This window comes from Trichosurus vulpecula, chromosome 1 (genome assembly GCF_011100635.1).
Source record: "Trichosurus vulpecula isolate mTriVul1 chromosome 1, mTriVul1.pri, whole genome shotgun sequence".
In the NCBI taxonomy this organism is placed as follows: Eukaryota; Metazoa; Chordata; class Mammalia; order Diprotodontia; family Phalangeridae; genus Trichosurus; species Trichosurus vulpecula.
In genome coordinates, this window is record NC_050573.1 from 425,966,659 (window position 1) to 425,985,460 (window position 18,802).

Here is an 18,802-nt window from a genome sequence, read left to right on the forward strand (position 1 = left end):
TGCCTTCTTTAAGAAGGACTTGGCAAATAAATGAATGTTTGCATTGAAATCTTTAACTGCAACTTTTACTGGATGTATAAGTGCAAAATGGTGAACCAGCATCAACTATCATCACAGTTATAACAACATAATTTCAATTATTAAGGTACTATTCTAGTAGAAATAGGAAGAATTTTTCAGTAATAACATTTGCATATTTATGTAAATTAAATTCCTTTTCTGTCATCCATCTAAAATTAAATTACAGGAACCACTTGAGGTTACAAAATCTCATGTTACCTCAGAGTTGGGATAAATCTTGGAAACCATTTAATCCAGCCTATACAGACCTGTACCTGAACATGAATCTTCATTGCAATATCCATGACAAAGACTACCATACCATAGACCAGGGCCTCTTACTTTTTCCACTCATAACCCCTTCAGCTCTTCTTAAACTGTGGGTTGTGACAATCCACAGTTAAAGCAGTGCTGCCACAGCTTATGTATTTTCTCTGACATGAGTGTAGGTAGTACTAAAAACACTGTAGCCTCATGTGATCATACATGCCTATGATCTCAGCTTCTGGAGGAGGCTAAGGCTGGTAGATCCCTCACGTTTAGGAGTTCCAAGCTTCAGTAGACTTTAAAATGATCAGGTGTTCATACTAAGTCTGTATGGTAAACCCCTAGGATCACGGGGGACCATCAGACTGCCTAAGGAGAGATAAACTAGCAGGTCAAAGTTTACATGGTTTTTACCATTAAGATAGGACCTATGTGTGGATGCTCCATTTCCAGCCTATATAAGAAAGGTAGACCTGAAAGGGAGGGAGGCAAAGAGGTGTTATTATCCCCATTTTATAGTTGAGGAAACTGAGGCAAACAGGGGTTACCCAGAGTGATACAATTAGTAAGTATCTGAGGCTGGATTTGAACTCAGGTCCTCCTGATTCTTGTTCCAGCATTCTATCCCCTCAGCCACCTCTGTATTTAGATAGAAAGAAAGAATACTCCATATTTCTCTATAGTTCTGTGAACTTAACCATTGTGAAAGAATGTTTTGAACTTAACAGCACAACACCAGCCATCTTTAAGGAAAACAGATTTTGACCGTGATTCCTGAATACCTCTTTGCCTGCATCAGATTGGTGAGCTATTTTCCTCTAATGTGAGAAAATTCGTTTTCGTTATAATTTTATAAAACATTAAGTGTTTTTTTTGTAGTGAGTCTCAGTATTTTTGAAAGGTTCTTTATAGCTTTTGCATTTTTCAAACGCTTGTTATCATCCTAAACTAAAACTGTAACATAGTGCTACCATTTTCTAAAATGGTCTAAAATATTTTAGACAATTACTATTAAAGTAAAATATTTCTTATTTTTTCCACATAGCTCTGAATAATGAATATGTTGCCCTTCACGTGTATCTTTAAGTTGTTTTTGCTGTGATGGTGATGAATTTAGATTGTACTATCTACATTCATTACTTTGTTTTCCTTGTAACCAGTAATAAAACTTAGGAAATGACTATCTAGAATTGGGAGAAGCACAATTTAAGTATTGAACTTTTTTTTTCTTTGCAAAACTAACTGACCAAGACATAGCTCAAACCCACATTATTGATTTCATCATTGTCCTGTACTAACTAGATAGAATGTACTTCTTACATACATACCACCTTCTACTCAAAAGTAGCATACTGATTTTGATTAGTTTGTGTTTTTTTTAATTATTTATACTTATATTTTAGAATTATTGTACTATAGTGAAATTGGTTCAGTAGATTTTTCTTAACTCTTTTTATTTTCATAACTAAGAGGAGAGTTACTTATGAGATGATGATTTTCTTTTTGGCTCCAGGAAAATAATTGGTCCTGTAGATAGAACTGCTGTTCAGGATGGATAGGACAATGATAACCAATGATAAAGAGAAGGCAGAAGGTGTTTATTTTGCTTCTGTTTTCTTTGCCAAGGATAAGGATCTTTTGACTGGAAAAGGAAGAAGAATGACAAATAGGGAATTGATGATCAAGATAAGTGAGGAGATAATGAGTACTCAGTTGTCCTTTACTGCTTCAGGTCTTCTGACCCAGATGAACTACACTCTAGGGTGCTGAAAGAACTGTGAGCTGTCCTTGCTGAGCCACCATACAGGGTGTCCCTAAAGTCTGGACACATAGGAAAAACGCATATTTTGAAATATTTGGAATATTAACAGACTTTAGCCCCCTTGACTTCTTTTTCTGGGGTATGCTAAAGGAGAAGGTGTGCTCAATGAAAATCACAGATGCAACACACTTGATTGAATGCATAAAGAGTGAATGTTCTAAAATTGACTGCAATGTGGAGTTATTGCATAGAGTTCACATGAATCTTGCAAAGCGCGTCAACCTTTGCATCACAAATGATGGAAATTACATTGAAGATGTTATTTGTTAATATTCAAATTAAATAAAATGTTGAAAATTTCATTCATTTCATTTCTTGAAAATAAGCATTTTTGCCTGTGTCCGGACTTTAGGAACACCCTGTAGATTATCTTTCTTCTTTTTAATTGAACTTTCCTTTTACTCATGCTGTTTCCACATGAGTAGCCAAGGGGGAAGGAAGCAGGCCTGTGTATGGGACTGCTCATCTCCACAATATTCCATTTATACCCAGAAATTAACAAATGAGCCCAAAGTACTATCATGGTTACAAGTTGATAGAAAAGGGATCGGAGGTGTCAGGAAAAGAGGGGATAATTATTTTTAAAAATATAGCCTCCATCTTTGAATCCTTGGAGAGGGGAAGGAGTTAGTCTTCTTCAACCCAAGATGAACTAGAAAATCAGAAACAATTTAGGAAGGTCAGAACTGTTGGGGCAAGGTTGGGAAAGATTAGGGGGCAATTTAGTAGGGGTGAAGGAATCATGCTTCCCCTGGTGGAATCCCTCATTCTTTCTGGTCTGGTAGAAATGGGGCAACCTGTGTTTTCCCTGTATTCTCCCTTCCCACACCCTCAGCTTGGGCAGTTCAGGGACCATTGTTGTTCCAGATGGGAGTCAGGGGAGGCTCACAATAGTCTCCCCTCCAGACAGATCACTGAATTTGCTCCCCAACTTCTTGGCCAAGGTATGGTGATCCGTCACTTCCCTGAAGCAATTTACTTGTAATTTGTACTCGATTCTGGTTCCGCTTCTAGATGGCATCCTTGGAGCTCAAATAGATTGTTTTTCTCTGGAAGGACACACTCTCAGGATCCCAGAAGATGAACACTAGGTAATCTGTCTTGATTTTCATGGTCTCATAGGTAATGTCATGGAAGGAATAGATCAATCCGTGTCTGACAGCACCTTGAGAAAAGTGGCATGGGGGCATCCACAGTTCTCTCTACACCACTCACAAGGATCTTTTTGCCCTCCTCCAGCACAGTGTCTTTCTTTTGCTTCTTTACTTCTTGTGATCTAGAAGATTGTGCATTGTTGCGTTGTTGAACATTTTAATCTTCCCATCTGAGAAAGCTACACCAGATGCTATGATTCCAGAAATGAGGGAAAGAGGAGAGACAAGGAAGCTACTACCTTAACTGCTGCTTCTAGGATCCTGTTGACCATGGATCATCTTTTAAAGAAGTATTTCCCGATTGATAAGTGATCAAGTGTTTTGAGAAAATGAAGTACAAATGATTAACAGCTATGTGGGAAAATGTTCCAAGTCAACTGCAAATAAAAAGACTCTGAAGTTTTATGTCATATCCATCAAATTGGTAAAGATGAGAAAAGATGGAAATAATCAGTGTTGAAAATACTATATAAAGACAGACACTCCACTACACAGTTGGTAAAGTTGTGAGGTTGGTCTGACCATTCTGGAAAACAATTTGATATGACTGAAAACTATTAAACTGATTAAACTATTCATGCTGTTTGACCTAGTGATACCACTATTGGTCATTCATCCCAGGGAAGTCAAATAATATTTTTTTAAAAAAGCTCATATGACAAAGAATTGCAAACAAAGTGATTCCCATCAATTAGGGAATGACTAAGCAGATAGTAGTACATGAATTTAATGGGATGTTACTGTACTATAAGAAATGATAAACATAATGCAAAGAAATATAGGAAGATGAAGAGGAACTGATGCAAAGTGAAGTAAACATATCCAGGCAAACAATATATACAGTGACTACAATACTGTATGCAGAAAGAACAATAACTTCAAAATGTGTTATAAATGTAAAGAACAAGTTGTCCTCAACGAAGGATGTGAGAAAACATTTACCCCTGTTGCTTTATGGAGGTCGGGGTCCATGAGCATAATAAAACATCATCTTCATCTTTATTTCTTTAAAATAATTTTTCTTTGTTATAAGGAATATCTCTCTGTGAGGGAGAGGAAAGTAATACAAGAGGAAATATAGGCCATAAGAAAACAAAAAAAATCAATAAAATCGTACTTTTAAAAAGAAAGGCTGTGTGTATATTAAAATACTATGTATACATGTGTATCTATAGCAATACTTTTTTCAAGGTAAGTTCTCAGCAGCTGGGGAATGGCTAAATAAAGCATTATGAAGTGTTATACCAATCAATATAGAGCGTTTGGAGGAATTTGAGAAATCTTGTGTGACCTGAAACAGAATTAAGTAAATAAAACCAAAAGTAGAATATGCATAACAACCACAGAAAAGTGTAAAAGAAAACAACCCTGAAGACATCAGAACTTAGTCCAGTGCACTGGCCGTTATTGACTCTGTCGGCTTGTTGATCAGAACGATGGTGAATTACAGGTATAAAATGAGGCACATGCTATCAGACACAATCCATGTATCAGTTTGTTTTGATTAATTATCTCTTTGTTACAAGGGAGGATTCTCAGTAGGATGGTACTAGGAGGTGACAGTGATGTTATTAAAAATTACCAATAATATTTTTTTTAAAGCATAGGGAGTAGAAGTCATAGAATTTAAAGGACAAATGTTTTAAATTGAAAAAGGAAACAGAATGAAGTTTGTAGACTAGAGACCAGTGAGGTCACCTTTGATTCCTGGCAAGATTCTAGAATGTATTAATTAAGGAATTACATTTTTCACAGAGCTAGCTAGCATGGATTCCCAATGAATAGATCAAATTAAGCATATTTCTACTTTTTTACATAGTTACTAGACTGCTGAATTAAGGGAATACAGAAAATATTCTAAAGAAAATTTAGCAAAACTTTTGACAATCTTTCATGCCATTCTTGTGGAAAAGCTAGAGATGTGTGCTACATAATAGTAGAATGAAGTAGATTTAAAATGCATGACTAGTAAGACCCAAGGAATAATCTTCACTAGTTTGATCTTTATTTGGAAGGAGACCTCTGGTGGAGTGACACAGAATCTGTGCTTAGTTCATTTTTGTCTATGATTTGCATAAGGCATAGATAGTATGCTTATAGATATAAGCTATCTAATTGGCAGATGACAGAGAACTGGGAGGAATAGCTAGCCAACTGCATGCCTGCAACCAGCTTCAAAAATACCTTGACAAGGGGTAGCTAGGTGGCACAGTGAGTAGAGCACAGGCCCTGGAGTCAGGAGGACCTGAGTTCAAATCCAGCCTCAGACACTTGACACACACATACTGGCTGTGTGACCTTGGGCAAGTCACTTAACCCCAATTGCCCTGCCTTCCCCCTCCAAAAAAAAATACCTTGACAGACCAGAAAACTAGAGAGCCTCTACTAAGATGACATCTAATAGGCATAGATGTTTTAACCTTGGAATCACGAATATAAGGTGAAGGAAGTATGACTAGATACGACCCCAGCTCTTATGTGAAAGGTCTGGGGGTTTTAATGTACTACCGACTTAATATTGTCATAACTGTAACTGAGGAACATAAGGTGATCTTAGGCCACATAAAGAAAGCTACTACAAGCAGAGTTGCCCAGACCACATCTACCTTATTGTATTCACTTCTGGTTGTCCCATTTTAGTATGAATATTGATAAACTGGTAAGCATTGAGAGGAGGGCAGCCAGAATAGGGAGAAGGTCCTTGATATCACCACATGAAGGCTGATTGAACAAATTAAGGATACGTAGTATGGAGAAGAGAAGGTAAAGATGGATACAAAAAGCTGTCTTGTGCAAGAGGAGATTGTCTTGTTCCTGGTACATGTAATAAGTGCTCCTTGCCTTGACTTCTTTTGATGCCAGATTGTAGATTATTACAAATGGGCAAATTTAGGCTTAATATGAGGGACGTCTTCCTAATAATTAGAGCTATGCAAAAGTGGTTGGTTTAGGCTATGTCAGGAAGTAAGGTGGCAGAGTGGTTAGAGAACTGTGCCTGGAGACAGGAAGGCTTGAGTTCATATTCTAGCCTCAGACCAGCTGTGGGACCCAGAGCAAGTAAATTAATCTCTGCCTCAGTTTCCTCAGCCGTAAAATGAGGATAATAATAATACTTACCTCTCAGTGTTATTGTCAGGATCAAATGAGAAAATATTTGTGAAGCATGGCATCTAGCATGTAGTAGATGCTTTGCAAATGCTTATTTAAAAAAAAAGTTGTAGGTTCCCTTGACTGAAGGTCTTCAAATAAAATCTTGATGACCAACCACTTGGGAACAGTGTGGACAAGGTTATATTTCCTTGTTTGGATTTGACTAGATGGCCAATGAGGTCCCTTCTAGCTCAAATTCTGTGCCTGAAGGAATGACGTTAACTCAAGGTATGAAGCATCTGTGTTCTGTAGTAATGGAGAAGAGTTCAGTGACACTGATAGAATCAAAAGTACCTACAATATTGGAATATATTTCTAAGGGATCCCAAACATTAAAAGTAAAAACCTTTTAACTGAATAGTATGCTAAATTTTTCTGAAAGTAGCTTTATTTCTAAGAAATATTAGCACCATGAGATAGCTAGCTTTAGCTTATAAGTGTAGAGAGTCATTTGAAAAAGTTGATACAATATTACTTCCTCTTCTGTAAAGAACCTTGTTTTTAATAGTTAATAAGCCCTGCTGCAAAGAATATATATATATATACACATATATATGTACATATATATGAAATTTCAACAATAATAATAAAAAGAACTGTGCTAATCTTGAAGTCATTGATAGATCAAGTCTCATGGTATCTGAAAGAGCATACCTAATGCTTAGAAAAAAAATCATAGATTTTATACTTAAGGAAGAAAAGCCTACTGTGAGAATGTCAACTGCTGATCTCTATGTCTATATACATATGAAAGATATACTTGATGAAGGGTATAAGAAGGGAACAGGAAGACTACATCCTTATAATTACATAATTTACTGAAATAAGTAGAGACTACAAGGTCCTACTGTGCTTATTGGTTGTTGACTATAAGAAAACATTTGATTTGTAAATTTCCAACAAGGTATCCCCCAAACATGTTAAAATCATATGAGTGAACAAGAGTAACAAAAATTACTAGATGTCAGGAAAACATAAAAGAGGATCACGTACATTCACCATTGGTGTTTGTTACTGTCCTAGAAGATGTCCAGCACAGAGTCCAAATAGAAGAGTGATTCCTTATGGGTGCTACTGTTTGTGGGTGACATTGTTCTAATTATATCAAGCCCGTGAACATTGTGACTTGAATAATAAAAATAGCCAACATTTATATAGCACTTTAAAGTTTGCAAAGTGCTTTACAATATGTTATCTCATTTGATTTTCACAACAACTCTGAGGTAACTGATCCCTCAAAAGATTTCAGCCTTTCCAACCAGGAAAAAAACAACATGAAGAATTTCTGATGCCTGCTGGATATGCATATATTTGACTTAGTCTAGTTAGGTAGACCTAGTTTCAAATCCCTCTGATATTTACTGGGTGTGTGACACAATATGCAGTTCATATATGCTTTCTAATCCTGTTTCCTCATATATGAAACGGAGATTATAACAACGCACTGTCTTCCTTTAAAGCATAGCTTCTTAACCTGGAGTCCCCCAAATGATCTGTGGATAGATTTCAGGGGGTCTTTGAACTACGTATGGGGAAGAAGTTGCGTATTTATTTTTACTAACTTTTAAGTGAAATTTAACATTTTCTTCAATTGTGATTTTTTTTAACTTCTAAAGAGTCTGTAGGTTTCACCAGACTGCCATAGGGAGCCATGACACTCACAAAGAGTGTTTAAATATCCTGCATGAGGCTTAAATGAGGTACTAAATTGAGTACATTACAAATCCTACTGAAGTGTCAGCTGTGACAAGCGGTTGGATTTACAACCTAGTATTAGTAAGCATGTCCTTTTTGGATAGATATTGAAGATGGACAATGAACTGGCCTTAGAATGGAATGGAAGGCAGAGAGTAGGCTTTATTGTATTTGGGAAATCATGCGATGCTTATAATGACCCCAAGCTTCTCCCTGAAACAAAGGCCCATGTTTTTAACCTCATTATTCACTCAAGATATTACGTGGTTCTAAGTCATATAATATCACAGTTTCCAAAGAACTAAAGTTGTGGGTCAACCAAAGGACAGTGAATTGGATTCACAGCAAGCATAAGGAGGCTACAATACATTACCGAGGAAGAACTGGGCAGAGATTTAAAGAATGCCATTAGAGAACTTTTTGACTGGAAAAGCAGGCAGGGCAGGTCTTTAGAGAGAATGAGAGAAAGCAAATTAACAGCCCAGTGTCAGTATCCACACAACTTCAAGAGATCTAGAAGAAGATTCCTTCAGCATGGTGAAGGTATCTTTTTGGGAGGTATAACAAGAGGAGATGGACAAAGGTCAAGAAATGGATGGATTGGGATCGTTCCCACATCAAATAGATCATTGATCCTTGGAATATTGCAATAACAATCAATATTTTATGAAGAAAGGATTTCTAAGTCCCAGCCCCCTCAATTTAAATAATACCCAAATAAGCAGAATTCTGGTCCAATCATGTAATTTACCTTCTAGTTCACTTTAGTGCTATAGGACCTTAAAGCTAATTCAGACTATATGAAATGTGACTCTCAAGGAATGAGACTGACTTTATATATGGTTCAAGAAATTCAATCTCATTCCATTGCAATTGTAATTAATTTTGTAACCAGTTTGGTTTTTTTCTCCTGAAATGGGGTAATACATTTCAGTGTTGTTTTTCCTTGCAGCTTGGATTAGGAAAACAAGAAAGAGTCCACCTACCACTGAGGTAAGATTTCACTATGAAAACATTCCAATAATATGTTTGGTTTATGTATTTACTCATAAGAAATGAAAACTATGTTTATTTTGCACTTGAATAAATATTTAATAATATTTGTTATACATTCTGTGGAATTTTGAAATATAAAATGTCAGCAACTACTCACTCATGGTTTAAATGTAGATTAGGCAGTGTAAAAAGTACGGAAACTCCACAAGAAAAGTCTCTTAGTAAAGGTACTTCAGGAGCATAGTTCTTTGATTTTTTAAAAATTAATAATCGATAGCAGATTTGTAGGAAATATGTAAATATTCCTTTATACTTAGAACAGTCTTTTATGCTTAGTAATATGCTCATTTCCATGTTTTTGTTCATATTTTACTAAAGATTTCAGTTTCTTCTCAACATATTCTACTACCTGTTGAGAACAGTACTGCAAAATGAATGAACATTTCAGAATGTTTTCTGGTGCTTAAGACCTCTGCTGCTAACCATCACCTTTGCATTGCACACTCCTCAAGGACCACCCTGCCTTAGGGAATGCCCTTCTCTGTCTAGTAGGACCTTCTAGAGTATGTGCTCTGTGGGCATACCTTCAAGGCCCTCAGGCAACTTCCCAAAGAGATCTGCTTATAAATCCCATAATTTGTTGGCTACATGTTGAAGGATTCATTTATTATCCTGCTCCAGTGTTTAACGCTGAATAAAGGTTGGAAACAATGTACACTGCTATAACAGATAAAAATTTCCAGAATTTGATCTCTTGTAACATAGAAGTCCTGCTAAAATATCAGGCAGATTATTTCCCTTTGAGCTGCTTTTCCCAGGCTATGTAATATGAAGAGGTTTAGTCCATGAGCGTCAGTTATATATTCAGACACATTGCCTAGTACTCTAAATTATTATAAGGTCGATTGCTAGACAAAATCCAGGGACAATTTGGAACATTGTTGCTTTCAAACTGTTCATTCATATGTGTTTCCATCACTCAGAAGTATATTTGTCTTTATACATCTTCCCATAATGTTGAATAACCTCAATGAAAAATAATATAGAAAGTATGAATTATAGCTGTTGTATTATTACTCATCTTTGGATCTCCTACCCCTAAGGTTAAGTTGCTTGAGTGAATGCAGATTTGCCTAGCCTATTATCCCTAGCTGGCTCCATAGCAGACTAGATTATGCTTCATATCCCTTCCAGCTGTCCATCTAGGCCATTTTGCCATCTTCCCCACCATCATGTGCATCTCCCTTTTCCCGTCCCATCTTTTGCTGTGAACATAGTAACCAAACCAAGAGCATCATTTGCAAGGGGCATGTCAGTTAACATCCCTCAACTAACATCTCCCTGACTTCACAGACCAAGCTTTCTTCCTTAATTATCAGTTCCCTATATGTGTTACATTTTTCTTATTTGAACATAAGAACCTTGAAGGGAGGAACTATCTCACTTTTTGTATTTATATCCCCAGCACTTAGCCCAACAGCTAGCACATGGTAAACATTCAATAAATAATACTTTTAAATTCATTGCTTAGATCCTTCAATGAGGTTTGTACTTTAACAAAGTACAATCAGCGATGTGATTAACAGGCCTGTTTCTGAAAATCATATTATTCAGTTATACTTCCCAGATGTTTTGAGCTTTTATTTATATGAAATTAGGCATATATATATATATATATATATATATATATATATATATATAAAGAAAAAATTGTATAGATAAAAAGTTATGGCAGAATGTTACACCCACAAGTTGATACAGATTCTCATCTCCTTCCTGCTTATGTCATATAATTTGATGTGTGGTAATGAAGAACATGTCTAACTTAGGGTTTTGGTTGAATTGTTAGTTTAATAATATCTTGGAAATATTTAAAAATAAACTAAATTAAACCATTTTGAGTGTTTTGAACTCCTGAATCAAAGCATTAAACTGTGTAAAGAAAATTATCAAATTATGCAGAAAGCCATTCAATCTTCAGACTGTTACAGCATTATATATAACTATAGGTCTTTATTAATTGCCACTAGAAGAAGCTGGGCAGAAATATTTGAATGTTACTCTCAAAGATTTTTGTACTAGTTTGAATTATAGGCTAATTAAACTGTGGTGAAGCTCTCGGTAGTTATGCAACTGAAATTTTGTGACTGTATTTTTTACTGAAATTCAGAGTGGCCACAAATCTTTGTGAAACTTTCACAGACAGATCTTCGAAAGGTTAGCTTTTGCTGCAGTAGCAATAAAAAGTATCCCACAAATTTTAAAAGTTCTGTCTACTTATAACAATGTACCGCCGCATCTTAGCAGAAATGAATTGCTGCTTCCTTGTCTTTGATAAACCTGAAGTCTGATCTAAGGCCTGGTTTATTCTTAGCACATTTCTTTTCGTCTTATTTGACTTTTCTCTGTCTTTTAAGAAAAAGGATGATGTGGCCCCAGGGGAAAAACATGCTATTATTCATTTATTTTTAGATCTATGCATGTTCCCAAGTATTTCTTCTTTCAGATTAATATATGATGTATATATAAAACAATGTAAAACTTCAATCAGAAGTGAGTGACAAACCACATAAATTGTTGGTCAGAAACACAGGTACCATTTCTCCTTTAAGTGTGGGCTGAGACTCAGACTGGAAAAAGTTAGGGAAGTTACGATGGCCAAGAATCCTTACCATACTTCAAAGAATGTTTTGATAAAAAAAAGTATCCTTTATATCTTTCTCTACTCCCTTAAAGAACTATTACCAAGCACAATAAAAATGTATCTGCATCTCAAACTACAGGTCCAGACTTTGGTCCTATTAGCCTGGGGACTGAAAATTGCTGTTGATCACATTGAGTGTTCATAATTTGGTTGTCTAAAATTTAGAGTTGGAGAACTTTGGGTTTAGAAGGAAATTTTGCGCACTGACTTATAGCATGATTTGATTTGATTTTGAAATATGCCAGATTTTGTTCTCAGTGCTGTTATCCTGACGATGATGAAACAGTTTTATCTACGTTCATTTGCCAAACTTTTTCTGTGTGTTGGTGTACACTGTTTCTATGGCAATAAGGAATATTTACATCTAGAATATATATCTCATCTGATACTTAGTTTTTGCATTTTAATGTTTAAATACATTTTCATATCCTCATATACCAAATACCCAGCATAAATATATTCAGGTCAAGGAAATGGTTTGTAATTATGTATGTGTGTGTTGTATTAGCAACATAATAATAACAATACAATATGGTATAATAATAGAGACAGCTAAATGACATTGTGGAGTGCCAGGCTTGGAATCAGGAAGACTTGAGTTGAAATCTCACCCTAATCACTTATAAGCTAGTGACCCTGGGCAAGTCACTTAACCTCTGTTTGCCTTCGGTTCCTCTTCTGCAAAATGGGAATAGTAATAGCATCTACCTCCAGGGTTGTTGTCAGATCAAATAAGATAATATCTGTAAAACACTTTGAAGACTTTAAAACACCACAAAAATGCTAACTGTTGTTATTAATAATAATTCTAGCTTCTGTTATTAATATGTCCTTTTCAGCCATCTAATATGTGAGCAAATGGTTAAACTAAATATTCCTCTATTAGGGAGTGTTTCTTTTAGGAATATTTTAAGTCCACAACAATCTTAATTAGCAGTAAAGTTTTACAGAAAGAAAATTTTGTTATTACATAGATATACCATGCAAATACATAGGAAGTGTTCTTTTCCATTTTTGTCAACCTGTTTCCATGTTACCTGAGTTGCCTTTATTTTCTAACACTAATGTTTATGAATGTCTCAACATATTGCATTCCTTAAAAACATAATTGGCTTTCACTATAGTTTGAATTGACTACAAAAGGGGTTACACATAGAATTATAGGTAATGATACCCTAATCTTTTCGCTACTTTGAGATAGAAATTCATGTAGAAAAAAAAATAGACAAGTTTGTGGTAAAAAGTAAGAATGAATGATCCTATTACAGGAGAATCAGGAAATCTTCAAAGAAGATGTGACTTTAGCTTTTCTCTATTATAACACCTGGTAGTATTATATGGCAAGGATAAAGTGGTAATTTGACATATATCCTACATAGTTGGCTAATTTAAGAAATCAACCATAGGAGATTACATATGCATTACATGCAGGGAAATTCAGAAATCATTTGTATTTACCAAGCTTTTTGTAGCACCCATCTTTCAAAGACTCAAAGAAGAGAAGCCTGAAAAGAACCTCTAATGTGTGACAGGCTTTATAGATGGCAGTGAAGATACCAAGACAAAAAAACCAAACATTCTCTGCCCTTAAAGACCTTATAGTTTTTCAGGAGAAACAAAATGAACGTGTATAAATAAATATAAATTAAGTTTTCAAGGGAAGAACCCTAGCTGCTGGGGCATGGAGGGTCCTAGAGGAGGTGCTTCAGGAAAGTTCTCATATAGGAAATAGTCCTTGAATTGAGTTTTGGAAGCAAGGTGTTCTAAGAGGTTGAAATGAGGAAGAAGTACATTTCAGTCATGGGGGATAGCCTTTGGAAGGCAAGGAAATGCATGGAATGTGAAGTATGGATTGAAGAGTTGTGGAGTGAGGAGTAACATGTACCAACCATATAGGAAGGTAGGCTGAAGCCAGATCATGAGGGGCTTTAAATATCATTCAGGAATTTCAATTTTATAATTAGAGTTCTTTAAGTAGGAGAGGAACATGGTCAGACCTGTTTAGGAATATTTCTTTGGCAAGCTATATGGAGAATTAATTGGAAAGGACAGAGACTTAAAGTAGAGAGTCCAATCAGGAAACTATTCCAGGAGTCCAGGTGAGGTATATCATTTATTATGAGTTTGACCTTGAGTATTCAGCTCCTCTGAAAAGTGAAAGGTAACTTCTATAGTCCATTCATAGGTCTAAATTTATGATCGTTTGATGAGATCTTAAAGTAGAATGCTGGCCATGTTAGTGAAGAGGATGGATGTAAGAAATGTTGCAGAGGTTATATCAACAAGACTTGGAAATTGACTGGATATTGGAGAGTGGAGCTGACAGGAAATGAAAGGAATGACTCCAAGGTTACTTTTTCTATGTAACCAGAAGACTGGTGGTAGTATCAAAAGAAATAGGGTAGTTAGGATAAGGAGTGGGTATGGGGAGAGGGATAATAAAGTCTGTTTTAGATATACTGACTTTTAGAGACTATACAACATCCATTGTGAAATGTCTCATTGGCAGGAGAGAGACTAGGACTGAATATATAGATTTGGGAGTTGGCTGCATTAAAATTACAATTGAACTCAATTAGAAGTGATGAGAGTATAAAGAGAAGATAAAAAAGGGCCCAGAACAGAACTTTGGTTTATACCCACAGTTAGGATGTGGGAAATAGACGATGATACAGACTGAGAAGGAGAGGCCAGACAGGAGGAGGATATAAATAAGAGGAAAGATCAATGTCATGAAAACCCAGAGTATCCAGGAAGGGGAAGGTGGTCAGCAGTATAAAATTCTACAGATAAATCAAGAGGGGCTAGAGCTGAAGAAAAACTATGAGATTTAGCCATTATGAGTTCATTAGTAACATTGAAGAGAAAATTTCAGTTGAGCATGAGGTCCAAAGCCAGATTTTAAGAGGTTGAGGAGGAAGTGGAGGCAAGGAAGATGGGCCCCCGTTTTCTAGGACTTTGGCTACGGAAAGGAAGATCAGTTATAGGATGTTAAATTGAGGGGATGGGGAAGTCTTGTGAAGGTTTGTTGCTTTTTTTAAAATATGAAAAGGTAACATAGGTGTGTTTTTAGGCAAAAACAAGGGAACCAGTAGATAGGGAAATATTGAAGATGAGAGACAAAGAGGTTGTAATTATGGGGACCATCTGCTGGAACATAGTCAAAGAAGATGGAATCAAGGTTACATCTAGAGAACTTGGTCATGAGAAGAAGAGCTATCTCTTCATTGGAGACTGGCATAAAACAGGTAAATGGAAGATGAGAGGTGACTAGTAAATAGTTTTGAAATGTAGATTAGGGGAGAAGAAGAACTCAAAATTATTACAATGACAAGTTTTATGTTTACTGTCCATTGAATCAAGTAAACAGGTAAATTCTTTGCAACATTCTGTAGCCTATTCAACAGGCATGCATTTCTTCAGTGATGATTGTGTGCATCACTTATCAAACAAATAATTTTGTGTGACACTCAGGATTAATGTTAATCTAGGTACAACACAGGGAGATCTATGTTTGCCAAAGTTACTCACCCTTATCATAGAAGATGCTCAGCAGTGAATCTATATGTAGGAGAAATTCCCTAACATGTTAAATTCCTTCTTCCAGATTCTTTGGTTTGTGGTTGATATACTGATTGTGTTGAGCCCCAGAACTCCATGTAGCATTTAAACTAGGATCTGTAATTATCTTAAGAGATCAGCCTAACTTTCTACATTGAAAAAAACATAAACAATTCTCAGTTGCCAGACTATGATGTGAAGTTAGATAGATACCACAAAGGGCTTATTTAAAAGTATGTATGTGTTGGATAGAAACTGTAAAAGAATAATAAAATGGCCCCAGAATTCAACAGGAGACACAAACAAAAGATTGGATTACATGTGGGAAATTCAATTGTGACTGTGGAAGTCTTCACTCAAATTCTTAAACATCCTTCAGGTTGCTTCTACATTGCCTTTACTTTCAGCATTGTCCTATATAGCCTGTTAGGATTTTGACTTCTACCATTTTTATTAGGTAGAATCAGGTTGTAATGGCAGTGAAGAAAAAAAGAAAATATAAGACTACCTAAACTAAATCAAGTGTACACAAAAGGAGGTAAATTCAGGACGTCTCTTACTTTTAAGAGAATTTGGGAATCAATTCTCAAGATATTTAAAAGAGGAAATAGGATATAAATTGCTTGGAAGAAATTATGAAATTTATTACTCCCCTAAGAAGTGATTGAGGAAACAAGAAAAATATCAGTGATTGCCAGCCCATATGCTTACTTTCCCATCTCTACAAAATCCTTATAAGAATGATTTAAATACATATTGAGGCCATCCTTGCTGAAATTGTGTGAACGGAAATAGGCAGGCTCTCACAAACTATATTCTATAGGAGACCAAGTCTTTATAGTCATACCATTGATGGAAAGGTGCAGAGAATAGAAGATTCCACTCTAATGAACACTTGCTGACTATTTTAAAGTATTTCATTCAGAAAAGCAAAGCACTGCCCCTCCCAACAAAGCATCTTCTGTGCATAAATTAAAATCATAATGGGTTCCTCAAAAGATATAACACCAGAGAATTTTATCTACCCCTCTGACTATAAACATCAAATTAGGCATAAATTAGATTTGTGCTTGTGAGAGATGTTTGCCATTATCATTGAGTATGACCAGTGTAGGTTCCTTAAAGGGCACCGCAAAAACCTTGGTAGACTTGAACAGGCTATAGAATATTACAAAGAATAACTTGTGCCAGAGATGCATGAGATATTATCCAAAAACTCTATGACCAGAAAAGGAGGGGGGATGGTCATGTAGCAAAAGCAAGTCATAACAGATGGATAATCCATTGGTACTCACAGTGTGTTGATAGACCTAGCATGCTGGGTTAACATGGACCATGGTCAAGAGAAAACATGAATGAGTTATCTGTACCTTCAAAAGGAGTACTAGCATTAGTGATATGACAGATACATTGAATTTTCCAAGAGAGAGACAGTATGGCATTATAGAAAGAGTGCTGGCTTTAGAATCAGGTGATCGGTGTTCATATCCTGGTTTTGCCACTTCCTATTTATATGACTTTGGGCAATTGCTTTATCTCTGGGCTTCAGTTTCCTCATCTGTAAAGTGAAGGGATTGGATTAGGAGATCTTCTGAGGTCCCTTCCAGCTTAAAATTTTTATTCTCTTATACTGAGTAAGAATCAGGGCTTGAATGACCCAATACTTCATCCAGATATTGAGGCAGGTATGTAATTCCAGAGTTTATTGAAAGCCTTTTGTTTTTAAACCTTCATGTGCCTCAGCACTTAAGTGATCAGTGATCTCACCAGTGAGTGTGGGGAAGATAAATTCTATAGTCTGCTTTTTAGGCACATACCTGCCCCAGGAAATTTTATTGATTAAATTTTAACCATGTCTGCTTAGAGAGAATATCCAAAGACAGAAACTTATCCTGTCTTTGAAAATCTATCTCCCCCAACCATTTTCAGATGACAGTTTATAGGGTTAAGGGACAAAAACAAAAGACAAAATTCCACAATAAAATAAAACATAATCACAAAGTTCATGTAACAGTTTTGATTTGACAAATAGAACAATATGGAGCACCTTGGAGAATCATTTCCCTAAAACCATTCAATCCATCTTTAAACTCTTCCTATATGGATTCTTCTTTCAACCTGGTGAAGTGAACTCCGGTGATCTTTTTATTAATTGAATTAAGCAAAGACATTTTTCTTTCCCTTGGTTCTGATAAGTTTCAGGGAGTCCTTTGACCTGATCAGCCCTCTGTCTTAACAGCTGATTAGACTTTCAGTATGAATGATACAGAATACTCTCTCTTTGGCATTGCCACCTACTTTAGGAAAAACTTAAGGAGATCTTTCACTCACTCAAGACTAAGGAGTTTAGACAAAGATACTAAAAATATGTATTATTTCTTACTATTCCTAAAGAAGTGTAAAGGGCATAGGTGATGCAAAGCTTGGCACCCTTACTGTATTTTCACATTCCTCCTTTTTGTGCCCATTAAAAAACCAATCTGAAGCATAATCTGTGTTCATAGTTTATGGATCTCTTTTTTATACCTGTTCTTCTTCTTCAGGCAGCATTTAATAAGTTGGTTCATTATAAATATGCCATTGTTTTACCCTAATACATCAGATGCAGCAAAATAATAGGATGAAGAGAACTAATATATACAAGTGCCAGAATAGGGTTGCAGGTGTTGTATTAAATCTATGGCAGGTTATATTTGTTTGTATACAGGAAAGCTATGCAGTAGGTGGCAGAAAAAATTTAGTGTTCAACTGGATACTTAAGTTGTCTTCAGCCTATAGTCTCCTGAAAGATTATACAGATTGGCGAAGCTGTCTGAGATTAAAGGTGGTCTAATTTAAAGGCAATTGGCATGTCAGACTATTATTCTGCTAGTTGGTTGTGTAACACAGAGCTTCTTAAAATGGAGTCTCAAAAAATTTGGCGACAGTAAAAAGGTTTCTGAACGCACAGTGACCAAAAATTAATTCAAAATCAAATGTGTGATGAATCTGAGGTGTTTCTGGCAGCACTTACCCATGTTGCATCGTGCAGCTTCACTGCAGCCTTGGTTCTGAACACATGACATGCACACTTTCTACTGCACATGCCATCATGCCCATGCATGACCAGCAAACGCCATCGAAATGTGAAAAGGGGCCACGAGTAGGAAAAGTTTAAGAAGCCCTGATCCAACAGAGAGTCTGAACTTCTTAGGGGCCAAAATGGATATTCTAAATCTATATATTGATCACTCTAATATAATTATGTCTCATTTCAGCCCAACAAATCTTACCTTTCAACTAGATCCTTCATCTCTAATTTTTTAAAAACACATACTGCAGTTTGATGTTTGCAAAGCTCTAAAAAGTCCACTTGCTCTTTGTTCAATATCAAATATCTGGCGTTATCCCAGG

General features: G+C 35.9%; 1 protein-coding gene across 1 annotated transcript in view; it reads left to right on the forward strand.

Annotated features, from left to right (window-relative positions):
• The window catches only part of NDUFAF2 (NADH:ubiquinone oxidoreductase complex assembly factor 2), a 239,714-nt gene that overhangs the window by 162,514 nt on the left and 58,398 nt on the right, over positions 1–18,802 (forward strand). The window contains exon 3 of the mRNA XM_036742192.1: positions 9,101–9,141. Within this exon, the coding sequence (XP_036598087.1) occupies positions 9,101–9,141 (41 nt within the window). The remainder of the gene's footprint in view (positions 1–9,100; positions 9,142–18,802) is intronic.